The following is a 27348-nucleotide window of genomic DNA, read 5'->3' on the forward strand; positions in this document are numbered from 1 at the left end:
ACTGCTGGGCTAACAAGGTCTAGACCATGTGGGCAGTTCCCATTGGCCTTAGTGTATACTCACATCAGGTTTCTGGAAATTAACAACACCGACACTTAGAAGAACTTTTTGCATGGGGTGTTCCTATGCACTACCAGTTTAATTATTTACCCAGTAATTCCAGGATGAATCAGCAGAACTTTGCCTTCCCCTTTGGCCAAAAGTAACTTTCAAATCTGCAATCAACATCTGTATTTGATTCGTTCTTTTATAAAGCCAAATGTCATTTCCCGGATCTTCTTTAGCAAATGGCACCATATCATGTTCTACTAATATATCCCTGTCCTACTGTGCCCTTCTCCTCCGTTTTCTAGTTTCTCATCTACCTTAGGTCAGAGCCTTTTCGGTGCGTCACAACAGTTTGCTTAATACTCACATTTACATCCTACGTTTCATCCAAACTTAACTTTTACTCATGGTAACTGAAGTATCTGAACTGAATCTTTATCCTATCCCTTGAGTTAAAAGACAAAACTGGGTCATTATCTGGATAGAAATTTTTTAATGTTTTCTACTACAGATTAAGGTTACTATGGTAACTAATCATTTTGGCCGGGTGAAGAGGTTGAATTTAATTGTCTCCTTTTCGGATGTTAATTTTTGCATCTGGGGGGAAGAACTTGCCTGGACTTGTTTTAGTGTCAGTTTCCCTTCTGTGTAGGCATGTAGAGAGTTAAGCAGCTCTCACTGAGAGCCTGTAAGAATGCAGAAGCTTTTAAATATGTTTTGCTTTCTGAAATTTACTTTTATAGAAATGCCTGGTGTGTGACTTTTCTGATCTCTCCTGGGCCAAAGGCTTTCCTAGCAATCTGCCAACAAAATTGTGGTGATTGTGTGAAAGAACTGGATAAAAAGCTGGCCACTTTAAGAATTATGAACTGCAGGGACAGAAACCTGCGTCCTTCAGACATTATAGATGACAGCTCCAACAATCTGTTGCTGGTAGTCCAACTGGTCAGGAGGAGGCCAGTTTGTCTCTCCCTGATAGTGTTCCCTTTCTGTGCAAGCAAATTGTCTTGGAGAGACAAAAAGAAGGCTTTGCCCAGCTTTTCAGTGGTGGCACCATGCATTTAATGCATGTATGGACAATTTCCCTCATCCAACTTCTCTTGCTTCTTCGATTCATTAAAAGCAGTCATGGGAAATCTCTTGACAACGGTTTCCTATTCAGTCCACTATGCTTTTCCATAGACTCCAGCCTCTGTTCCAAAATCCAAGAGATGGATAAGGACTTCAATTTCCAGCAGATTGCAGATAAACCCTTCATTTTATCTCTTCCCTTCCACCCCACAAAAGTATTTTTATGTAAGAAAAGGGCTATCTCCATGCTGCTACAGTCTCTGCATGAAAATGTGAGAAAAGGCACATACTGAGGCCCTTTGATACCACACCAGCGTTTACCTCTGTCAGACAAGCTGCTGGGCTACTGAGTGGGGAGCGTACCAACAGCATTCCCAGTTTGACCAACTCCAGCAGGGGGGCACTTTCTAGCGATCAGGGTGCTATTCCTATGGATGATAGCAAACCCCCAACCTCAACCCTGGGGCTGCTGCTAAACTGACAAGCCAGAGGGGAGAACTAGCAATATGATCATGTTCATCAATGTTCCATCACTGAAGCACTTCTCAGTGCAGTGTGTGAACAAAGCATTTGATTAGAAATCACTTGTGGAGCTTTAGACTCTATGTACAAGTGGGAATGTTGAGAACATTATAGACATATTCACAAAACAGCTGCCACAGAAGGGCTTTCCAAGTCACTAAGTCATAGTATGGGATGTGCAAAATATTTCCCATTCAAAAAATTCAATTTCCAGTGCAAAAAGCTCCATCTCAAAGTGTAAAGCAATAGCTTCACGTATGAAACAAGGTATTTCAGTCATTTTTAATACTTGTTTCAAGCTGAAAACACCCCAAGAATAATTGAATCGAGCCATTTTGTTTTCTATGTGGATGAAAAAAAACCAGCTGGTTAAACTAGAAAAAAACCAAACAAAAACCAGCTTTTGCAGGAAGCTAAGTACAAGGCAGAAAGGTGAAGTCTAAGTTCCAGACAAACAATTTAAGACTTTTTCTGACCCAACATCCATTTCACAAAAAGTAAGATGATGAGGTTCAGTTACAATTGTCAAGTCAGCTACTTCTCACAAGGAAAAAAAAACCACTTACAAGAAAATGCCAATTTCACTAGAGCAAACTGAAGACATTTGGAGAAATATAGCACACCGTTTTTTAAATCAGTGTTGCATCCAGGTTTATGCTTTCATTACTGTAAAAAGTTTTTCTGCTGACAATATAGATTGTTCCCTGACATATCCTCGAACTATTGTGATGCATCCTCCAAACATCCAGAGCAGATTTTGACAGCTATGGGAAAGGGGAAAAAAATAAATTTCACTAGAAGTCTGCTACAGCAAGATGACTTCCACACCACATAAAACACACACCAAACATGTACACACAGCCTATAGTAATCTCTTTCCAGAAAACTCTTTGCCCACCTCCATTTAGCCCATCAACATGCTCTTAGCTTCTCTCTCTTTTGTAGGGCATGCTTTAAAACGAAATGCTGGCTGCAGCCATTCACCTTAAAAAAAAACCCAACAACTTCTACAGGCCTGAAGACATTTTTTCAAACATAGATTGCAATGAAGACCAGCTGACACTTCACCTGTATGTCCTAACTCTCCTGTTCTTGATTTTGCTTTAAATAAGAGGCAGCAGCAGCCCAATGATTCAAGCTTTAAGCTTTTTCTCAGAATGAATTGTGGGAATAGTGAAATCCCAAACCCATTATTCAAATTTCTGTGATGTGAAAAAGTGAGTTTTCTGAAGCTGGTTCCTCCCAGCTATATGATTTTATAAAATAGTGTTTTTGTTTAGTTAAATTCCTGGTAATTAGAAAGAGTGCAATACTATTTTCTAGGACCCAAGGGAGTTTATTAAGGATCAGTTATTGCATAGCTCCCTCTAGTGGCTCTATCGAAGTTTGAACCAAAGCTAATTACTGCCTTTATGAGCAATAACTATTCTGCAGCAAGTTGCAGGTTCTCCATGGAGTCATTATAAACAAGTTGTTTCCAGTTACAGCACAAGTTTACTCAGGCACCCATTTTTTTAATGTCCAGAGTGGTAAATTCTTTATGCAATATTTGCACATGATGAATAGCCAACAAATTTTTTTTAATCCCAACTTCGTAGCATGTGCAGCTAGAGATCTACAATGTGCCTTAACAGTAAGTTTGGAATTGACAGAGTTACCCTGTGCTTATGGCACAGGTCTGCCCCATAGCTCTGAAATGCAATCCTACGAGTCAAACACAAAGAAACCTACCATGTATTACGTTTCTTTTATATGAAAAGTTCCTTCTGGGTGTATGGAAAGACTAATTCGAAACAAGAGAACATTTTAAACATCTTCACATAGTTATGGAGATACAACATTGCCAGGAAAAGCTCTTTCCATTATTTTAGTGGTTAATTCCTTTCACTTCCTCATAAAAATGCATATGTAGCGAGCAAATATATTTGTACTGTGCTTTCACATGAAGGTCAAGTCATTCAGTCATTCTTTCTGTACAAAGGCAAACTATTTACAACATTTGTTACACACAATATAAATGTAAACATTTTTCAATAAATGTATGTTGCAATGACTGCAAATTCAATACACATTTTGGGATTTTTTTTTCCTAGAAAGCAGTGGCTTCAGTGCCATGCTAGGACCTCAAAAGGACATACAAACCATTGCATCACATGCAATTTGATTGACATAATAGCCTGGAGACTGAACAAATGTATAGATTAGACTTCATATCAATGCAACTATATATGGCACAGTATGATCTAAGGGCCCTTACATGCAAATAACTGAATGAAATATATGCTGACTTTCAGTGAGAAAGCATTATAAATTCACTATTCAGCAGTACTTGCACACCTTGCACACCAGCATTATCACAATTGAAGGAACTTGGTTTTACAATGGAACAAGAAAGGCTAGAGTGGAAGATATAGCACATTAGCCTGCAGATGAAGCTCAGGTTAAAAAAAAAGATAAATCTGCAGCTTTCTATGCTTTTAGATATAGTCTTTCTCCCTTGTATTGTATTTTATAGTCAGGTATATATTCCGGCTTGTGGACCCAAAAGATTAGAAGAACTTGGACAAGAATTCTTTCTATCTTTCCTCAGATCTATACCACTGAGTAAGAACATCCTGTCCTACAGGCATACTAAATTCCACAAATCTGTCCTGTTCAATTCAGTTCAGATAACATAATGTGGTATGGTCAGCTCAATCTTAATTTCCCCTTCAAATACTGTTAGCATACATCAACAACCGAGAAGCTAAAGGCTGAAATTATCCATAATTCTGGTATCTCTCTTTTTAAACTGATGGCTCCCTTTTCAGAAGTATACAGTATAGCTTATTTTATAAAATAGGAGAAGTGCATGTGACAGTATCTAGACAGCATACATTAAACATAACATGGTGGTGTTTCCTAAACAGAATGGCAATATAATTATTTCAACATCAAGCTAATAGCGCTTGTTCCAAGTAGAACATTATCACTTCAATTTTTTAGAGTGATGAACAGCTTCTACCTAAGTGGTGGGCAGGCAAATACTGTAGTCCATTTTCCTGCAGTATGACTATAATTTTAGAAGATCAGAAGTTATGCCAGAGGTCAGATAGTTCACCATGATTGTTTCATACTGTCTTTCATTAACAGTAATTTTCTTCAGCCACACTGGATACTGTTACTCTCAACGATGGCCACTTCATTACAGTATAAAGTGAGCAATTATTCTTTCCAATACTATCACGTTGGCAGGTCATTTGGACACAGGCTATTTTCCTCAGTAGTATCATTCCATTCCTCATTCTGGTAGGTTGAAAGGAACAAATTTTCTAACTGTGCCAGGAATTCTTCAGCAATGAAACTATTGGCCACATTGTCCAGAGTCTTCCTCATGCACTCCAAAAGCTAATTTAAAATTGAAGAATAAAAACAAGACCAAAAATCAGAATTGCCATAATGACATTTGGGAGCGGGAGAGCAACTACACATTTGTTATGACTCTTTAACCGAAACCTATTCAGAACTTATGTGCATGTTTATCTGCACGCACGCACAAATGAATATCACACACACTACCTACTAATAGCTATCACACATTCAATAAATTGCTTCTCTACACCGAACAGTCTTTATGACAAATGCCCAGTTTGTTAACGTAGTTGTACTTCAAATTCTGCTACAGATGGGTTGTAATGTGGTTATATCTGTAATATGTCAAACATTACATGATACAAATGTTCCATATGTAGGAAGCCATATCAAATGTCAATGGCTTTGCAAACACCTCTGCCTTCAGTCCAGGAATGTGTCCCATGGTGCTCTGCCCTTTTTTCCACTGAACAGAGGCAATTGTTGCAAGGCCTCCTGAAATGAGAGCTGCCGCAATGGTGCTTATTATTCCGTCGTTTGTCCATCAAAACCACACAAGGATTTCTTGGGATAACGATTGCCCAAGTTCATTGGATTCAGCATTTTATAGCCTGTGTGGAATCTGAATCTGGGGGAGGGGGTTAGTGATTGGAAGCTTCTTGGGAAGTGCTGCTCGATTGATGGTTGGAAACAGCGCCAACCCTCCTTTGATCGGTCCACCTTGTCTATCTACTGTGTATGGCCTGAATCAGTCACCTGACTCAGTGGTAGAGAGTATCTAGTTCCGTCGATCCAAATAAAGGAGCCACCAACAGATACACTCTACCACCGTCCCCTCTTTTCAACTGTTGCACAGAGGAAGCCTTGCTGGAACGCAAGGTGAAATATCTGCAAAAAACACAACCTCCCCAAGCCCGTAGAACCTCAACTAAAGGTACGTAAAGTTCGTATAATGATCAACAGATCGTTGTAAATAAACTCATGAAGACTACAACTGATGAGAAAAGACAAAAGGGAGAAGGCTCGGTGTGGGGCCATTAGTTTCTGAAGGGTCATCTGTGGGGGCAGAATTCTGGCCACTTTAAGCTATGTAAGGCTTCCACACCTTGATGAAAAGCAAGAAAGCCAGGCCATAGATTTCTGAAGACAACTTCAATCGGCCGAAGAGAATTCTGCTTAATTTTGTTGAACATTCATTTATTTCAGCATTTGTCTTGGGAGCCTCAGCAAAGAAATGGTAAATACATGCAATAAGCACTACATGAGTAGACTTCACTGGGATTTTTTAGCACAATGTTTAATAGGCTGGATCCAGAGTTAGATACACTTAGCACAGCTTACCGAAACCAGTGACATGAGTTGTCATACTTAGAATAGACCTATTGAAATCATAATTAAAACTGGATCGAGCTCAATATTTTCATCGTAATTAGGCATAATTAAGCTTCAGGTGAGAAACAAAGAATTTTATAATGATTACCTTTTGCAAACACGTTAGATCTGAATCTCTGTGGAAGATTTTATCCATGGGCACACAGCTATTGAATGAAATATGGCAAGACAATGTCAGAGGATGGATAAAAATACTCTTTATTGAAATACACACTAATTTGGACTGTTTTGAAAGATTCCAAAATGCAAGCAGCTACACACCTATGAGACATTCTGTATTTTTCAATTATCCACTGTGTTTTTTCCAATACTAGCTCCCACTGAGGTTCTTCCAACATTTGTTGCACTTCAAACTTGTATGGCAGGCCTGTAAGCCATTAAAACATATAATACTTTATACAGAATCATTATATACAAAAAATGCTGCCTCTCTTAGATGTAAAATGTATTATTCACCTCCCTATATTTGTATTGACAAAAATGCACAACACTGGCTTATACCACCAAGACCTTGATCTAATTATCTTAATTACAGCCCAAATTAGCTTAAGTTCTAAAATCAGGTTCAAATCTGTGTCGAATTGCTCATTTAATTGCTTGTCCATAGTATAATTGAGCAGAAAATGCATGCCTTGTTAATTTCAAAAATGAGATGTATTATACAAACTATAAAGCCATTTGATTATAATTGGAAACATTCAACATCTTGGATATTCAAATAATTATTGAAATTGATATTGGTTTTCTTTTCCTCCCTTCTTTCTATCCCAGATAATCCTATACTCCAATTTATACAAACTTCAATTGTCTTCATGCCTGGATATCAATTTACAAAGGATGATTGATCATATCAAGAGATTAAAGGCTAGATAGATTTTACAAATCCACGGAATAAGTTTTCTAATGCTTAGCTTTTCCAATTTAACCAGGCTGCTCTGTTGTTAATATTTTCTAAGATCTGGATTTAACTAAATTATTCAAACTCAGAAAAAAAAAATCTACTTCCTATAATTTTCCTGTACATAGGCATTTCATACACTTAGACAACCATATGTTCATTTACCCAGACCATTAAAGACTAAAAGGTAATTTATATACTAGTTACTGAAAGTAGTCAAGCAGATGCTAGCAACCATCTGACAGGGATACTTTAAACTGAATTTGAGTTCCAACATTCTAATACAAACAAGAAACAAAAACTGTTCAGGTGTCAGGCACAACTGTAATAATGCAGATGCCCCCCCCAAAAATAAATACACTTAAAAAAAAATACCCAAATCAAACAAGATAATATAATCTTGCACACTTCTGCCTCCCATAAATATTATGGGGAAATGTTCAATTCTAGTTAAGTGCTGGATCATTTTTTAAATATGTAATTTAAGTTTGGGGTCTGTGAGTGGCTCCTAGGAATGTTATGACCTATAAGCTGTGGTGCCTATAAGCATTGCATTGCTAATCACAAGGCTAAACAACTGGGACCTCGTATAACTGTAACATGATCCAGGTTTTCGTAAGTACCCTAAATTTTGTATCCACCTCCACCTTCACTGTCTGTATATGAATTTTCTCTACTACCTGATCTCTCTAGCCATGTTTGCAATAACTTTGTTCACCCCCTTTGAGAACCTAGACAGAGGCGAAAAGAAAAGACAGAAGTTGGAAATTCATACACTCCCATAATTTATTCCAATCTCTCCAACATTTATCAGAATTCAATATTTTCCCATAAGATTTATGGGAGGCCAAAATGTGCAAGGTTCCAGTATTCCTGAGCCAGCATGGCCATCTCTGAGAATTTGGGGAGCTGGCCCACAATACTGGATGGTATCCAGGTAGAGGAAGGCTTACCTATTCCAACCCACAAATGCTTGCTCTGTTGTAAAAGCAAAAGCAGGTCACCGATTCCTATGACACTAGCAGTTATTACCTTGGTGCTTTCATTCAAATTAATTAATTCAATTAATATTTAGCTTCTAAAAACTAGCTTGTATTTTCCTTCCCCACCCCCCAAGTTTCTAATTAAGCTTTGCTTAATTATACTGACTCTCTTATCTTTCCAGAGCCTGCTTTTAAAACAAATTTAAATATAACCTGTAACAGACAGAATTAGGCTTAAAAACACTTACGGTAGGATCCATCTGAACTAGTCTCATCACTTATCACAAGACAAGTGATCTGAGAATATGGAAGAGGATTATTTCGATTATAAGGACTTATGATCATTCCAACAAACATTGAGCCACCTCTGGAGAAATAGCTCTGTTTGGGGAAAAATAAGAATGTAATAAACAAAATATATACTTTTCTTTCTGCGTATATAATCAAGAATGCAATGCAAAGATATCAATCAATAACAGTGGTATGTTGTGCTTTTTATTATTCAAAGTTGTACATGGCCAATAAACAATGGCATTAGGTTTTCAACAGTTATGAGTTATATCCTTTTTATTCAACACAGGGAGATGTTACCTGGTATTTTGCCTGGGTATCAATATCACGAATGGAAGGATTAGGATCAAAAGCAGGATGAGAGTGATACCATCCAATGATACTGTAACCTCTAGCAGCAAGTGTCTCTGATGCTTGAGTTTGAGACACTGGATCCATTTCACACTGCAATCCTGTACTAAGGCTATTGCATGGTTCTGCTGCACAGACCTGTAGTTGACCAATATGGAGGGTTTAACGGGGACAGTACAATTGAATATTTTTTTAGATTCTGAAGAACATGCTCGATTTCAAAATACATGTCTGAATTCCATAAGTACAGTGCTCAAGCTCTTAAACAGATGCTTATAAACGGATATTGTAAGATACTCTGGTTCAATCCAGTCCACGATAGCTCAGCTCCTGTGCTCAAAGTTGTGCTGCAAATTATTCCTTGAAGTAGTAACAGAACTGCTTCCCTTTTTCTCTACTTCCCTAGAGGGGAACAAGTAGGGAAGTAGAGGAAACATAGGTAGGCATCCCCATAGTGATTTAGCATGATGTCTATAATTCACAACAAACTGGTAAAAGCCCTTTTAAAATTAAAAATAAATACGGTACTTACTTCAACTATTCCATCAGTTTCAGAATATCTTCCACCTAGCAAGCCAATTACTTCTGCCATTGAAACATGGGCATGCTAAACATACAGGAAAATATAATTCAAGTATCATTTGTAAAATGTTGTTAATCTTTGCCCACTTCCATTCTCTCCCCAAAATTCAGATAGAAAAATTCAGATAGAATTATGAAGTTGGGATACCTTATCTCAAGTATTTACATAAATGTTGTGTTTAGATACAATACAATCCTACGTGAAAAAGCTCTATGAACTAAGTACTATCTCTTGAATTGTTACAGATAGGAAAATTAGTAGATGAGAAGTTACTGTCTTAACTAAGCACATCAAAAAGGGAAAGGTGTACTGAGATGGAGTTTTATTTATTGTCCCCCAAATGATAAACAAGTAAAACAAGCAGGAAAATGTGTTAGAAGATGAAGTTTACATTTACTGAATACAACTTATGAGATGTAATATTATGTCATATAATGCACATGTTTGAGACAACTTATTTGCAGCAATAATTCAGATATTCTCTCAGAGGCATCATGATGTTAATATTTTTTTAGATAACTGCCAATAAAAACAAAAAAATTAGTTGATTTCCACTACAAACCTGTACTAATACTCTTAGATCATTCATGTATTATTTACCCATGATAACAGAATCAGTTTCAGTAACACCAATCATTGGTTAATTAATGTATATTTATAATGCACCAATAAGATTACAATTTTATTTAATGACTTAAATCTTTCTTTCAATTAATTTGAACCAATTTTATAAGGTACTTCAATAGAACAGATAGGCCTTACCAAATCCATAATCAGAAGTGCTTCTGCAGCTACTGTTACTTTGAATGGCTCCTAAAAAGATAAAAATTATAAGGAAAGCTTGCTTAAGTAAACGAAAACATGTTCTTCTTTCTTAAATCATACTTACTGGTTTTTCCTCTGTGTAGGAACAGCAAGGGATCAGCTGAAAGGGATCAAATGAACTATAGAATGAAAAAAAAATCTCTGAAATTGCAGAATTAATGGAGGAAACATTTAAATGTTGCATAATTTCTTCACAATTTTAGTTTTAATATACTGAGTGTTCATGATTAGTTCAAATAAGTACTTTTATGTGACAAGGTAAAAAAGTCTCATAGACATGTTTCAATGTTTCAACTGCAGCTTGGACTTCATACTATGAATTTAACTCAGTTAATACTAAGCTTAAATTCTTCTGACTGGCAACTTTCAAATCTGAAATCTCACAAGACATTTTTTTTTACAAAGAGATTTTACAGATAAATAAAAAAAATAAACCTTTTGGTGTGCCTTTGTCCTTTAAATGCTTTTGGTAGTTTATACTTCTCATCTTCTCTCCTCTTTGCTAGCTCCTCAGCAGAGAGATGCTAAAAACAAAACACGTACATTAGGTAAACCACGTAATACTGAGGGTCAAACATGCTTAGGCACAAGGAAATCAGAGAACTAAAGAATGCTTAATTCAGTTGTCCTGCTTGCAAGGCACTGGCCAATCTAACAGCTGCCATCACAGTTAAACTAGCATTATGCCAAATGCACTTAAACGTCAGGAGTGCACAAATCCCCTATACAGAAGATCAGAACAATTTCTCTTTTCACACAGTGAACAGGATGAACATCCTGCACTTTCCCATTGATATATTGCATAAGCACATTTTTAAATATAAAATTATACCACTCTGCCAAGAATGTCTAGCTTATTTGAGTTTTATCCTGCTTTTATTTTTGGTCAGCTCAAGAGAGCATACATAGCTAAGACTCCCACTTCCTATTTTCTCCACAACAACAAACCTGTGACGTGAGTTGGGCTAAAAGTGACTGACCAGTCCAAAGTCATCCAGATGGCTTTCATGCCTGAGGGAGGTGTAGAATTCAAAAGGTTCTGGTTTGTAGCTCAGCACCATAGCCACACTGGCACCTTGATCTGTTTCTCCATATGCTATCTAATCCTTGGCTAAGAAAACTGGATAGTCATAATGCAATAAGATCAAAGCATTCAACTAGCTCAGTAACAACAGGATGCTTAAAGGAAGCTTACAAATATGATAAGAACCCTCTCTAATTTCTTATGAGGTATATGATCTCAAAACACAGAAATCTGAACTTCCAGTTGAGAGCCATGGCGAGCTGAACGTCCCTTTTTGCAGCGGGATGGCGTTACAACGAAGATCAGCACGGGATGCAGGATCCTGGTCGCCAAACACTCTCCGGATTAAGGAGAGTTCTTTGCCCATGTGACTCTGCACAGCCGCTCCTTGTGAATGAACCGCAGGAATTGTTGTTTTGCAGTTTGCCTATGGGTTGAGTGGCTGGGAATCGAGGGAGGAACCATCTTTGCTCACAGTCATTAACACAGCCTTTTTAAGGACAATAAACTCGACTGAGCCTCACTTCTTAATCACTTTGGGTATTTTTTTTTCTGCTGCCTTATAAGATTAAGACCCTTTGGAATGGCAAGTTATCCTTTTCACTTTATCCTTTTCACTTATAATCCTTAATAAAATTATTTGGGGAAAAAATTAAAACACAGAAGTCCCATACCTGATTTTAATAGTTAAATGTCATATTCAATATTTTAATGGTTAAATGAAAATATTTCTTTTCTGAATTCTAACTTTTAAGGTCTACAAGTATATGGCACCTAAGCATTATTCTAAACCATGCTTGCCCAATCCCCAAAGTAGGAGTGATATTCCAACTATCAAGAGGGAAATCCAACATCCCTTCCATCAACCTCTGGACAATAGAAAGACCCACCTGGAGGCATGGCTGCAACTGGGCAAAGTGTGTTCCAGGAAGGGGTACCTGAGATATACTGAACTAAGTTCAGGGGTTTAAAATATTACCTCAAACGTCTGTCCTTCCAAATCTCTTGCATCACACCAGTTTCCCCATGGGTCTCTCACTCGTCGCCTCCTTGTACGCTGTACCAAATAGAGATGCACTCACATGTCTATTCAAGTGTAAAAGACCAGCAAGCTCTCTTAAACTGAGAAGGGCAGTCACAAAAATATTGCAAAGTACAGTGATCTGGACTGCCACTCTCCTTACAAACTGATGAATATAGATCACACATGAACTTTAGTTGACCCATTTGATATTCTTTCCAGCCTCCCTCTGCTTCCCATATGCACACACTGATGCATCACAGAAGAAGATACAGACATCTCCTACACCCACTGCAGGTAAAAGGGCTGGAAATAATTCCAGAAGCCATGCTTGGTACGTACATGGGCTTAAATCGGTTTGCCTCTCTGCTAGTTAATTTTTAAGATCTGTACCAAATGTGATGACAAGAGAGAAGCCAGCAAAAGAAAGAACAGCTTTGAAAATGGGCTGGATTCTGCAGGAGACTGCAGAGAAAACAATTCCGGAAAAGCAAATTGGCGACAACTCAGAAGGTTGCTAACTGTTTCATTCTAAGCTCTCCCTCCAGTCATCTGATTAAAAATTGAGCTGCTCTTAAAGGGTGGGAAAAAATTCCAGAAGCCATGCTTGGCAGGCTTCCCCTAACTTGTTTTAACTTGTATCTTTATAACTCACAATTCACCATTTTGCATACTAAAGCATCACTTCCTGGCTTGGCAAGCTCCATAAACATCAGACTACAAATTCCAACATCCTTAGCCAGCATGGTGAATAGCACTTTGTTTGTGATTATGGGAACTCCACTCCAACACATTTAGCAGGTTCATCTCAAGGAATGCTGCGCTAAAAAAATTGTGGAATTATTTGAAATGGATAATAGAGCCCATTGGAACTGGGAGGCCAATACATTTAAATTAATAATAAGAGTAACCTCCTGCCATATTAATGACCTAGTATTGCAAATTGGGCAGTCCACAATCTGCATTTTCATTTTTATTACTTCACATTTTAAAGTTTTAATTACAGGTAGACCTCGGTTAATGACCATTTGTTCAGTGACTGTACAAAGTTACGACAGTGCTGAATGAGTGGTACTTATGACCAGCCCTGGAAGTTGCAGCCATCCCAGCACCCCTGCAGTCACATGATCGTGATTTGGGCACTTGACAACCGGCTCACATTTATGACAGCTGCAGCATCCCACAGTCATGTGACTGCCATTTGCAACCTTCTCTTTATGACGGCATCACTTAGCGATGGAAATTCCAGTCCCAATTACCATCATTAAGCGAGGACTACCTGTATAGTGTATTGCCTTGTGGCTTCAGTTTTTGAGAAAGATAGTCAATTCTTTTTCCTCAGCCTCCAAACTTAAATACATTGATTTGAAAATGAGATCTCCCTAATATTCTTGCTCAGAGCAATATATAATTTAACAAGACCACTGCAAAAATAATATCATGTACAGAACTCCAATATATAATTTATTAAGCCAAAGAAATCTAAGCAGTGTGCGAGATAATGTATTCAAGCTCGTTTTCCTAGAGATATTATTCATAAACTAACACAATGTAAGAAAATGAGAAAAAACAAACCCACAGAATCATGAAGGAGAGACAAGACATGTTTTCCACCTCACCATAGATTGTAGACGTTGCACAAGCTGATATGCATCTACAGCATCCTTGCCTTCCCTGGGCCGTATTTTGTCAACTGTCTGTGGTCTGTTATACACAGCTTGCTCTGTAAAAGTGAAGAGATGTTGCAATTCAGTCCACACTTTAGACCAGGGTTTCTCAACCTTAGCAACTTTAAGATGTGTGGACTTCAACATACCTGGCTGGGGAATTCTGGAAGCTGAAGTCCACACGTCTTAAAGTTGCTAAGGTTGAGAAACCCTGCTTTAGACAGATACTCAAAAAACAACTAACACCGATGCCCAAACTTCCATCCAATGACAATGTTACCTTTGCATGTATTTAAATTCTATCATTCGAGTTAAAGATAAATATTAAAAACTTTCCATACAATAAAGAGGTTATGTGACTAAAGTACCACTTAACAACAAAAAAAAATCAATTGCCTGTTCAAATGGTCCTTCGAATCAGCAAAGCCTTGTAAAGAATGAATGGCTATGAATTGTTAGAATTACATAAACAATGCTACCTACTTAACAACATTCAAAAGAGGGGGAAGGAATCATGACAAACAGGATATAGAGATATTACAATGCGGCTAGGTATACACAATATTAAGCAAAATACTAAAATACTTTTGGAGCTGTCTCTAACCTCCTATACAGTAATAATAAGGTCTAATTATAATTATTAATAATTATATTATAAAATAATAAAATATAATAATTATTATCCAGTTATAATCGTAAGATCCAATTGGGTCCCCAAACCTAATTGAAGGAAAGAAAAACAGCAACCAATTGTGTTCTTTTGAGTGTAAAGAAATCAGACTGCAAATTCCAGCCAGACACATTAAAAAAAAAATCTGCAAGACTTATCATAAGATCTTTTGCACAGCTTAAAGAATTAAATCAAGCATTCTATAGATTAAGCACCCAATACCAATTAAGCGAGGAAAAAACAACTATTTAAAAGAGCCAGAGTGGTACGCTATCTTCTACTACGGAACAGACCAAGAACAGAAAAGAACACCACTTCCAAATATATATATAAAAAACTTATCATAATCTAGTGTCCGCTATCACACACTGTGGATGATCATCTGGTACTTGTTTAGATACATAGCCACCTAACCTAAAACAATGATAAACCAGCAATAAGACTAATTACCCCACAACAGCCCAAAACAGGTACCAACCAAAGCTGCTGTGTAATAGATATAGGGACCAAGTTCTGCAATGACCAAGATACTGACTCTACTCTTACTTTTTCTGGTGACACTATTACAAGATGTAATAATATAACCCAGAACATTTAGGATTCATATATTTCTTATGAAGCAATCATTTCTTAACAATTAACTCATTTGTAGGACAAAAAGACCTACATCTTGCATCTGAAGTGGCAGTCTTTAAAAAAAGCACTGAAAAGCCTTGACTGCCTTTGTTGCTTGACCACAAAGAAAATTCAGTGATTAATGAGAAACAAGAGAGCTATAATTTATCAAGAGATACTAGTCTGTTTCCAATATCTTACACACAAAGGTGTTTTGTTTCATTTTCTAGTACACTCTTCACAGATGCAAAGAATATTTGTTACCAGCCAGCCCACCTGACCTCCTCATTTAGAATCCAAGTCAATCGTCCATATCCTCAGAACTCCTGATGAAACTTCACTCATTTTGTTAAGTAGCCTTCAACCCACAAAAGCTTCTGCCATAATTAAACAGGATAGGCTATCAAAAGCCTTGATGTTGCTTTACCACCAAACTAACATAGTGCCTCTACTGGATAGTGCAGGCAGCCAAAGGAAGCTAGCTGGCCATGTTACCTGGACACAACCTACCATTTCCAATCATTCAGCACCACTCTCTATCAATATAACTTACTGGAGAGGCAAAATAACACCCTGTAAAATTTGAAAGGGATTTTTGACATGCATGTAGTTTTATTTCTGGTTTATACTAATTGAAGTATATTGGCCACAGTGTAACAGAAAAATACAAATTTGAGGTAATAAAAGGTGTGAGAAAAAGAAAGATCATATATGAGGTCTTGATTCTCTAGGACTTACATCTGACCCCCAACCACAATAATCACATTTAAAAAATTCTGTTTCTAAGCCTAATCCTCCTTCCACCTGTATTGGTGCTTTCTGAAAATAAGCTTTCAGCGGAATTTTCTATATTTGTGGCAGTTGTAGGCTGCTTTGGAGACTCTTGTAAAGAAAACAGAGGATACAAATGTAAAGCTAATGAAACAGTGTTCTTTATACCACAGCCGAAGTTAATTGCTCCTATTAATTCCAGGTATGTATGTATTCGTCCAATGCAGTTGACATCACCGCAATTCTTCAGCCCTGGACGCACTGATGTCTTGTTCAGGTATTTTGGTTTGATTCTTTCCCTAAAATCAAGTGGAATCACAATTTAAAAATAAAATATTGATTTTATTTTGACATACCTAAATGTATCTCATAATTTGGGGTTTGTCAATCATGGAGGGCCTATGGGACGCATTGCAGCTTGCCATTCTTCCACAGAATTTCTACTAAAGCAATAACACCCACCCCTAGAACAGATGGGGACAATTTTTTGGACCACTTTTTTCCCTTAAGTTTCTAAATTGTGGGAATATAGGAGCAAGATGCTACTAGGAAGAAAGCTACCCTCATTTGTATCCTTTCAAAAGATTACAGAAACTTTTCAAGCACGCTAAAATTCTGCTGCCAAAATTTGATAAAAAAGGCCAAATTTTAGCAGCACAATTTCAGGCCGGTTCTGGAGAGTTTAAAGCTGGAAATGGGAATGGTTTGCCTCCCAGAAGCCTCTCACTCTAATTTGCACCTTATTTAAACGTGCCACTGAAAATTGGCTGTTTCGCTGCCACATTTTGGATGAAAGACCTGGGGTGCTGGAAATGAGTCAACTGTAATTAATACAGGCAGCTCGAGCCTATTTATGTATTTGAATCATTGTATTCATAATGTTATAACCCAGAAGCAATAAATTATTGTATCAACTAATTATACAATCTTGGGCCGGCCACTCTCTCTCAGCCCTAGGAAGGACGCAATGGGAAACCACTTCCAAAATCTTGCCATGAAAACTGCAGGGACTTGTCCAGGTAGTTGCACATAGACTCGAAGATGTGCACACATACATACACATATGCACACAATTACATAATCTTAATAATTTCTATTAATATTTATATTAAAATACTTGACATATCTTACTAATATGAAAGTAATCATTGTCAAGAGGATGTTATTCTATTTGAAAATCGATTGTTCAGTGAATTAACTTTATATAATTCTTCTGAATTTTTTGTTGCTTTATGTAATACTTCTAAATTATTTTTTACTAAAGAGTCATTATTTAGAATTGTATGTTCTGACAGGAGGTGGAGAAGCTCAGTTATAACATCAAAGACATGGCCAGGTGCTGACTGCAGAACAGATGACAAGCTGCTCGTGTGCAAGGTCCACGTTAAACTAAAGAAGGCCAACCAGTTACCACAATATGGTCATGAATATATACCCACCATTTTCAAGGAGAACAGCAGGAACTGCTTTAAATCCCGAATCTCATTGATAGAGAATGAGAGGAATTGTGGAATGAACTTAAATTAGTCATTAAGAAGGAATATGACGAAAGACTGCCAAAGACAAAGAAACAGAAGAAAGCAAACTGGATAGCAGAACAAACTGCGGAAACTACCAAGAAGAGAAGCCAAAGCCAAGACAGACAAAAATCTCAGGAAGGAACTTGATGAAGAGTTTCAGGGAGCTGCTAGAAGAGACAAAAAGCAGTATTACAACATCTGTAAAGACACTGAAGATGGAAACAGGCATGGAAAAATGAGTCTTCCAAAAGATCTCTGAACTCAGAAGCTGGTTCCAACCTCTAATTAGTATGCTAAAGGATGCCAATGGACCAACAATAACTGATTCAAAGAAAATCAAACAAAAATGAAAGAAGTATACTGAAATACTGTACAGTAGAAATATCAACATCCAAAATACCTTAGAAGATATTCCCTACTTAAAAGAACCTCTGGTACTAGGAAATGAAATTAGATCAGCACTCTGGTCATAAGAAGTTGGAAGGCTACAGGAACTGATAGAATACACACAGAAATATGGCAGGCAACAGAAGAACAATCAATAAAAGTTCTAAGTAAAAGTTCTAACCAAGCTAAGGCAGCAAATCTATAAAACAACACAGTGGCCAATAGATTGGAATATGCCAATCTACATTCCAATCCCAAAATGGAGATTTAACAGAATGTGCAAACTATTTTACAATATCCTTAATTGCACATGCTAGCAAAATAATGCTTAGAATCATCCAATGCATATTAGAGCCCTACATGGAAAAGAAGATGCCAGGGGTTTAAGCTGACTTTAGAAGAGGCCAGGGAAAAACGAGACATTATTGCTGATGCACGCTGAAAGCCAAAGAGTACCAAAAAGGTCAGTATGTGTTTCATGCTTATCAAAAGGCCTTTGATGGTATCAATCATGTCACGCTGTGGAATGTGCTTATAAAAATGGAAATCCCAGAACATCTCACTGTCCTCATGTAAAATCTATATACTGGTCAGGAAGCCACAGTATGGACAGAACATGAAGAAGTAGACTGACTCCAGCTTGGCAAAGGAGTGAGACAAGGCTGTACTCTCCCCTTATTTATTCAGCCTATATGACTAATATATATTAAGGGAAGCTGGAATAGAAGAGTCTAGTTTTAAAACTGGAGGAACGACATCAATAACCTGTGATACGCTGATGACAGTACTCTGATAGCCAAAAACAAAGGATCTGAAAGCTGTAGAAACAAAAGCCAAGAAGCACAGTGGGGAAAAAATGGACTAAAACTGAACAAAAAGGAGACCAAACTAATACAAAAACCAGTCTTAGAACTGACAATGAAGATATCAGAGTGGTAGATAGCTTCTGCCTTTTAGGATCAGCCATCAACAGTAAAGGAACAAGCAGTCAGTCAAGAGATATGTCACAACACTTGGCAGAGCAGCCATGAACACCTTGGAAAAGATATTCGAATGCTGTGATTTGATCTACAAAAATCAAAATAGTGCAAGCCATGTCATTTCCTATGACACTCTATGGAAACTAAAACTGGACTTTGAAGAAGCAAGATAGAAAAAGTATTGGAGCTTTTGAACTGTGGTTTTGGAGAAGACTCCTAAGAATGCCATGGATAGCCAAGAAAACAAACAAATGGATCATTGAAAAATCAATTCAAAGTTCTCACTTGAGGCACAAATGACCAGCCTCAAATTATCCTACTTCAGACACATTAGGCAAAGACCTAGCTCTCTGGAGAAGGCTCTAATGCTGGGAAAGTCGAAGGAAAAAGAGGACCACAAGCAGCAAGGTGGGTGGACTCATTTACAGTGGTAGTGGGTGCACTGTTAGAAGACTTGAAGTACCAAGTTAGGGAAAGATTGTCATGAAGAAAATCTATGTGGTTGCTAAGAATCGACACCGACTTGATGGCATATAATCAATCAATCCAATGTTGCAAGGGTGGCAATAACTAATACACAAGCTCCATCAATTTATATATTGCAATTCTAGATAAATGTTTACTTGAAGAGAAGTCTCAGCCCAAATTTATTCTTCAGTAAGTGTTTATATTATTTCCTTTTGTTCTTTTTCGTAGATGTTTACCTATCCTGGGATGGAGGGGTGCCTCCTTTTCCCACACTGAGAACCAGTTTGCTGTAGTGGTTAAGGTGCTGGCCTAGAAAACAGGAGACTGAGTTTTAGGTCTCCCTTAGGCATGGAAGCCTGCTGGTGACTTTGGGATGGTCGTTCTCTCAGCCCAACCCACCTCACAGGGTTGTTGATGTCGGGAAAATAGGAGAAAGGAATATTTTTTAAAAAAAAATTATTTTTATTTATCAAATTTTGTCACCGCCCATCTCCCTCAAAAGTATTAGGTATGTTCACTGCCTTGAGTTACAAATAAAAAGGCAGGATAAAATATAGTAATACTAATACTACTATTAATAATAATCTCCATAGCAACCAATATGAGATAGGTTGGGCAACAAGAGAATGATCGGCCTAAAGTCTGCCAGTAACCTCCCCGTTAAAATTCTATGACTGCTCTAAAGTTTTGTAAATAACTGGAAGTTATCAAGGTGCATAAAAAGGGGGCATAGCTGGCTACCAAGGCATGTATTTTAAAAGGACACTATATAACTCTGCAAGGTTATCAGAAATACATTAACTTTTAGAATTACATGAAACGTATTTGTTGTATATCCTATCGCTGATGGCGTTCTTTTCACCAGCATTATGCATGCATTGACTATATCCCCTTAAAAATAGAAGTCTTTTGACCACATTTATTGTCAAAAGGAGTCAGATGAACCTGAAGTGAGCTCTCAGTCTATCAATAATGCTTACCATTGATCCAAAATGTAATTTCTAATTTTCAAATAGCGCTCAGGTGTTTTGGCTTGACGTCCGACAAAAAATTCTGGAATTGCTTGCTTTTCTTCCTCTAATATAGTACCTCTATCCATTGCTATTTCTTGATCAGGTGGCTTAAGCTCCTCTGCATCTACCCGATTTTCCTCTCCAAGCTGTTCAGAAGAAAGGAAATGAATGCTGCCATCGAAGTCTTTTTGTTCTCCGCAAAGCTCTGGACTGGAAAACCAGTCATGACTTTCAGAAGTTCCTGTTCTGTCACACTTCTGATTCTCTATTTTCATAGACCGATGGTCCTTATTCTCAGAGCATGACACTGCAATTTCATCTGTGTTTTGCTCTGGCTTTGTAATGTACTGTGCTGTTAAGAGAACAGGAGACATTTGTCGAGCAGAATCCAAAACCGGTTCTGTCCAACTGCTTTGCTCAGATGGGCTTTTTGGAATATTGAGTATCTCAGACTTTCCAGGTTCTCGCTGATGTGCACATGATAAAAGTTCATCCATTTCATCTGTAATGTCTACTTCCTCATCATCTGATAATTTTTCGATTTTCACTGCATTTAAGTTAGGGTCTGCTCGACCTCTTAAGTGCTCTGGTGCCCATGTCCTCTGCTTCCCCTCATCATCCTCATTGCTTTGTGGAAGAGAAACACTGATGTGCTGTTGCTGCTGTTTCACTTTTTCCAGTCCATCACTTTTTGCCTGATTACATTAAGAAGAGTTAAGCATGGCACAAAATAAAAAAATCTAAATGAAAAAGAAAACTAGTTAAGACAAATAAATAGAACTAGTTACTTCTAAATTTTGTCCCATTCTCCAGTTAAAAAACAGTTCCAGTTAAGAGTAGTAATAGAGATGAAAGTGTTTTCATATGAATGTAATTAATTATGTGTAAGATTATAGAATGCTCTTATATGCAGTAGGGGGAAAAATGGGATGCACGCACACACAAACTCAACCATATGCTCTCAAAATTTCAACAGAGAATTATGGGCATTTGGAAGAATTTCAAACTGCATGAGTGGTAGTCCACTTGTGTAATGATAGATTTCCCTCAGTAGCTCAATTAATATTCATTAAAAGGGAAGCTGGATAGAGAAGCTGGAAGCTGGATAAATTTGATGAATTTATTTCTTATAGCTAAAAGTTTTCTATTTGTCATCCTGTCAAGTAAAACTCATTTCGAATTTACCTTGTTCTTGAAGTACTGTCTAGCATAGCTCTTTACTTGAAGAACATTGCGACTTTCAATCATCATGGCAATTTTTGTCCATCTTCTGCCAAATTTAGCCTAATAGAAAAATAAATATAAATTCAGTTGTAGGAATATAGAAAAGATAGTAATTTAGCTAAAACATGGATACTGTAAGGCAGCCTAATGGTATATGGCAATGACCTTGGGAGACAGGAGGAAGAGCCACAGCCTAGACAACAGTCTAATAAACAAAATTTGAGTTCAGAGGAGGGGGGATGAATAAAGCATCTCAGAAGGGACCCTCCCTAGTTTTTGGGAGGGTCCCTTCTGAGATGCAAGATTCTGTTAATGCAACCTTACAATAAAGGTAGAGCTAGTACTCCTGGTTGTGCTTCTTGTCTGGACTACCTTGCAAGGCTAACAGGTGAAGGTAGTCCTCCTTTAGGGACTGTCTCATGTAGTGACCATTCACAATTACAACAGTGATGAAAAGTCACTTTTGGCTAGTCCTCACATTTACGACCTTTGCAGGTCTGCAAAGCAAAGGAAAGCTGAAGTAAGATCATAGGCACAGTCAGTTTCACTTAATAACTGAGTTGCCAGTCCCAATTGTGGTCGCTAAACAAGGACTACCTGTACTGCCAACAAGTACTACGCTTACACTCTGAAAAACTAGAGATCCAAAGTGAACCACTACACTTCCTTGTCAATTAACTTATTAGAATTTAATTTTTGAATACACCCCCTTTGCCAATCCCCAGAATGGCAGCTTTTTACCATGATAAGTTTGCTAAGACAGCAGACTAAGTGTCTTAGAAGAATTATTTTTAAAAAAAGTAGTTTTCAAGCCCAGATGCATAAAAACATATTAGGAAGATAAACACAGATTATATCTTATTCTCAGAAGATACTTAGATCCATAAGATGCTTCCATCCTTCCTCACAAATCTGCTGTAAACGATTGGGGATCTTTTGTAATAGTGTGAGAATTAGTGCAAGGAACTGCATTTCCCTGGCAATACATCTTAGAATTCCTACTGGCTTGCACAAGTATCTCATTCAACACAGAATATTTTAATACTAAGATTGAGGGGTGGCTGACCGTCACCAAAACTGCACTACATGGGTTTTTAAAAATTATTTTCTTGTTCCTTTTTAAACAATTATGTGATAAGGCTGTATTTTAACACTTTTTATGTTAAATTTAAGTGTTAGTAATATTTACTAGTCCTTCTTCAAACTTTTCCTTTTCTTCTGTTGTCCACTTCAGTGAACCAGTGGCTGATTTTGTAGGTGAACGAAGCCTATCAGAAAGCAAAATACTTTAGTAAATGCAAAGATTCAAAGAGAGGTTTAAAGAAACACCTCTAATTGCCAATGAACTCAATTTCACACATATGCCCATAAATAATAGGACATAAAAGAAAACTGCTGTAATCACCTGCCTTTTAAAAAAAAGATCTGAGAGCATGTTACTTATGTTTAAAAGATACTTTTTTTTTTAACAAGGGTTTGGGTTCAAGATAAAGGATGCTGCCACTTGCACATAAGATTGCCTATCACTCCCCATGCACTCCATTCTATTTTGGGGAGTTGTCAATGAGTGGATGATATTAAAAATCTTTTCCCTTGGCAGAAGGGTCTCACCAGCAAGATATAATCTTGGATCCAACCCAATACCAATGCAACAAATTCAATTACTTCAGAGGGTTCATAAATGTCACTACCAGTTCTACATGCATAAAACAACAATCTTAAACTTAGATTTAGCATCAGAAATACATACATGACTTTTGTTTCTTTCTTGTGTGGGCTATGAAGTAAAAACAAGAAAAATAAATGTTACTTAATACATTTAACAGACATTTCTAAAATTATTTTTATAATATATACATTTTTAAAAATATTTGCATTATTCTGATCACTTCTGGCTACCATTTCAGGTTTTAATTCTTATACCTTGTAGCGTGAAAGTATGTTTTAAAGTATTAAATTATTGCTTTAAAAAATTAACAGCATGGTCAGAAAGAGCATTAAAGAACCACAGTTCTTTATAGCAGATCTATATCAGCCCACCACAGTTCTACATAGCAGATTTTACCTTTTTGTACATTTTTTATCATTTTCCTTCAGCTCATGCCAATTTTTTTCTGGAAGTGACTTGCTGGACAAATAGTATCTGAAATATGTTAAGGACTTCAGGAAGTACAGTATTGTTAGTGGAAAATTTTCTACCGGAAGGTTTGGGCAGTTAATTATTTATTAAAAATAGTGTCACTGAAACCCAATGAATGTGCGTAAGTTATACACACATGGACTATTGTAATGCCACCACATATGCTTGCAAAACACTTGGTTAATGAAGAAAAATAATTTCACATGTGTTTAATCAGACTTAACTGAAAGGTTAATGTGCTTATGATTATAATTTAAATCCAAGAAAATATAGATAAAAGATATAAGACTTCTCTATACCACCACCCACATTCAAAGAACTTAGGATAATTTTCTTTTCAGACATATTTCCTGCAGAGCAAGTAGCCAAATTCATTTGCTGTAAAATAAGCTGCAGTAAATAAATTTTCAAGCCTTCAAATATCTAGTGTTCACCCCTATACTTATTTTTATAATTTAGTTTCAGGACATGGAAAAAACAAAGAGATACTCAGGAAGCACAAAAGCTGGTAGCAGACAAAACTATCATAGTACATAACTCAATTCCTCCCCCTCCACACAGGACCACTGGGCTTACTCACGTATGTATGTCATATTAATCTATGAAAAGCATTAGGGTTTTATGTCCTTGTGGGTCTAATCAACAAGGACATAAACAATAATGCTTTTTTCACAGAGAATTAGGACACTGTTGACAAAAGAATGTATCTTGGCAAATAAGTATTATCAACAAATTGCCAGAAAACCAGTCATAATCCTTAATATCTGCCTGTTGACTACAAATCTGCATTATAGCTCTTTTTTTCACTTTTTACTAAGAAAAGGATACTCTTCTTCCAAGAGCATCTTCTCAATGGCAGCTTTGTTTTCTTCACTAATTGTACTATCAAGACTCCATGGCTAGGAGAAAGACATAGCAGTTATACAACATTCCTATGTATTAATTCTCACACTAACAGTGAAGAGGAAGGTGAATTCTCTGAGATGCAGAGTTAAAAAATAGACATATTTTTAGGATAACTCAGAAAATGTGAGGTAAAACTTGGATTTGAAAAGTAAAATTTCATCCTTTCCTTAGAAACCCAAATAAAAAATAAGGGTAACAATGATAATAAGCATGCTTCAAAAAGAAACAAACAGAGATGTATACATAAACATACTGCACACAATTAACTATGTCACAGCTTGTTCTAAGGCTTGAATATTTTTCATGAACAGTGTATGTAACATTTTCTTTCTGCCTATGGTAGTCTATATCCCAATATACTTGAAAATTGAAACATATCATAAAATATTTGCCAAAAAAATACAAAGAATGAGAACTTATCCTTCCATTATATTCTGTAGCTTACTTACAAGAACCATATCTGTTCTCCAAGTTGAATCAAGGTAGTGATCTTGGAGTAAGCTGGATGATGGATATTCATAACTTCTGAAACAAAAAGCCGTAGAATAAATATTATCACATACTTTAGGAATAGGTGTGGTATTTTAATACTTTTTAAATGTCATATAATATTGCACAGGCCCAGAGCCCTGTACCTGATGCTATCCATTTATTGCCTTTACAAGAAAATATGGATTAACAAATACATAAATACTGAGAAAATTATTACATTATTTTATAGTAAATATCTATAATTCCTTATCCTGTGAGATAAACAGTAAAACATTCAGTTACTATTGTAGTGCTATGCCACATCTAAAGTCATCTGATCTGAAGAACCAGTGGTGGGAAAAGGTCATCTATAAAAATATCGCAGTCCTTTGCAAAATTGTGTATCAAAATGAAATGTTAATTGTACTACTGAATAGTTTAAAAGAATTTTAAAGAGTAGAAAAGATTCAAATGATTGTTGGGAAAGAACAGAGGAAGAACAGAGTACGGAAAGGTAAATTATTTCACAGAGATGAAAAGTAGTCTATGATCCATGAAATTCTGATGAACAACTGAAAAAGAAGCGAGATGAGATTTCGTCAATTATTCCTGAATTTATCAGCCCTTCTGCTACTGTGTTCCCTCTCCTAAACAATTTTTGAATTTGTACAAGTAAAGCATTTTTATCCTACACTCCTTCCAAAGAAATCTATGGATACTCAGCTTCCATCATCATGGTTATCTCTGTCACACTGAAAGATTACTGCGGAGAACATAAGCAGCAGGCACAGGAACCAGATGCTGTCTCCCAAAAGTTTTGGCTTATAATCTTACGGAGCCCATCAAACACAGCTAATAGTGTAATGGTATGTGGGAATGATCTTGGGAGACAGGAGGAAGAGCTGCAGCCTAGACAACTGTCCAATAAACAAAATTTGAGTCTGAAGGAGGAGGGGTGGTGAAAGCATCTCTGAAAAGACCCACCCTAGTTTTTGGGAGAGTAAAAGTGAAGGAAGAGAGGGGTACTTTCAGAATGGCAAGATAGTGTTTCTGTAACTTCACAATAAAGACAAAGCAAATACTCCTGGTTGTGCTTCTTGTCTGGACTACCTTGCAAGGCCGACAAATAGTTAAAGATATCAAGAGCTGTAACTGAAACATCTGAAGGCACTAGGCTACCATGATGCTAATATGCTAATCACTGCTTGTGCAAATAAACGCCCCCTCAAGAAAAGCTTTATTTTGTAAATATAACAGTGTCGCTCAGGAGTGCAAGGGAGGGATGGTCTCCCCTCCCCCCATTAATTTTAATCCTCTGTAAGGAAGGATTAAGAAATCCTTCCTTACAGAAAGAAAACAGAAGAATAGATAAATTACCTCGTGCGGGCACGAGTATAATGACTCTGGGAGATAGACTGAGGAAACATCCACCCCGCAGACGAGCCAGAAGCCCATGACCAGTGTTTCTCAACCTTGGCCATTTTACGATGTGTGGATTTGGATTTAAACTGCCAGAATTCCCCGGCCAGTTGAAATCCACACATCTTAAAATGGCCAAGGTTGAGAAACACCGCCCTAGACCTTGGGCAGTGGCACGACCGACCTCAACCAGCCACCGCGATGGAAAAGGGTCTGGACGAACGGTACTGCACGAGGCCTCTCCTCGGAAAACAGAACCATCAACCCGAGCCCCAGGTGGCAGCCCGAAGCTCGCCCCCACTCACCCCGGCTGCGCTTCCGCAGCAGCTCCCGCCGTCGCGTCTCCCTCGACATCGACATCTAACTCCTCCACAGCCTCCATTCTGGCACCTCCGCCGGATCTCGCAGTAACGACACAGGAAGGGAGTCAAAAGTCCCGCCCCTAGGCCGGCGCGTCTTCCTCCCTGGACCTCGGGCGTCAATGACGCTACAGGAGCCGCCCTCGAGACCTGTGCATGCGCAAAGGGAGATGGGCTGCCCTTGTTTCCGCCTTTAGTTGGTTGTGGTGGGGAGAGCTTGACGGGGCTGGAGGGATGGTGAGGAAGTACCACTGTAGTGGGAGAAGTAAGAGGGGGAAACAGAATGCATACATACTCACCCTAAAAGTGATTTAAAATTTTCCCCATCGTCGTAGCTCCCCAAACAGCATGTAGTCAAAACAGAAGACACACTGGCAT

General features: G+C 37.5%; 1 protein-coding gene across 2 annotated transcripts; it reads right to left on the reverse strand.

The window, feature by feature from the left end:
- Window positions 1–3112: 3112 nt before the first annotated feature.
- MYSM1 (Myb like, SWIRM and MPN domains 1) lies at window positions 3113–27043 on the reverse strand. Of its 2 annotated transcripts, none has more exons than XM_063298025.1 (20): window positions 26917–27043; window positions 25171–25246; window positions 24644–24714; window positions 23741–23818; window positions 23426–23452; window positions 22865–22943; window positions 21637–21735; window positions 20419–21146; window positions 16252–16382; window positions 13980–14083; window positions 12319–12396; window positions 10751–10839; window positions 10380–10434; window positions 10253–10303; window positions 9440–9514; window positions 8857–9045; window positions 8514–8646; window positions 6646–6751; window positions 6473–6530; window positions 3113–5028 (listed from the first exon to the last, which is right to left on the reverse strand). In XM_063298025.1, exons 1-20 carry the CDS (start codon window positions 26991–26993, stop codon window positions 4864–4866), a joined length of 2469 nt encoding a protein of 822 aa, XP_063154095.1. In that variant the 5' UTR covers window positions 26994–27043; the 3' UTR covers window positions 3113–4863. The 2 variants fall into 2 exon arrangements, with proteins under 2 accessions (XP_063154095.1, XP_063154096.1); XM_063298026.1 differs by having other exon boundaries at window positions 25171–25243; window positions 26917–27037.
- Between the last annotated feature and the right edge of the window lie 305 nt (window positions 27044–27348).

Source organism: Candoia aspera, chromosome 3 (assembly GCF_035149785.1).
Source record: "Candoia aspera isolate rCanAsp1 chromosome 3, rCanAsp1.hap2, whole genome shotgun sequence".
Lineage (NCBI taxonomy): Eukaryota > Metazoa > Chordata > Lepidosauria > Squamata > Boidae > Candoia > Candoia aspera.

Bases quoted from the DNA above. Each gene is read 5' to 3' on its own strand.
- MYSM1 (XM_063298025.1), bottom strand. From the start codon at position 26,993: ATGGAGGCTGTGGAGGAGTTAGATGTCGATGTCGAGGGAGACGCGACG. The intron at 10,304-10,379 runs GTAAGTATGATT...TTATCTTTTTAG, and splicing joins CCTACACAGAGGAAAAACCA to GAGCCATTCAAAGTAACAGT. The intron at 5,029-6,472 runs GTAATCATTATA...ATTTTAAATTAG, and splicing joins ATCTAACGTGTTTGCAAAAG to CTTTTGGAGTGCATGAGGAA.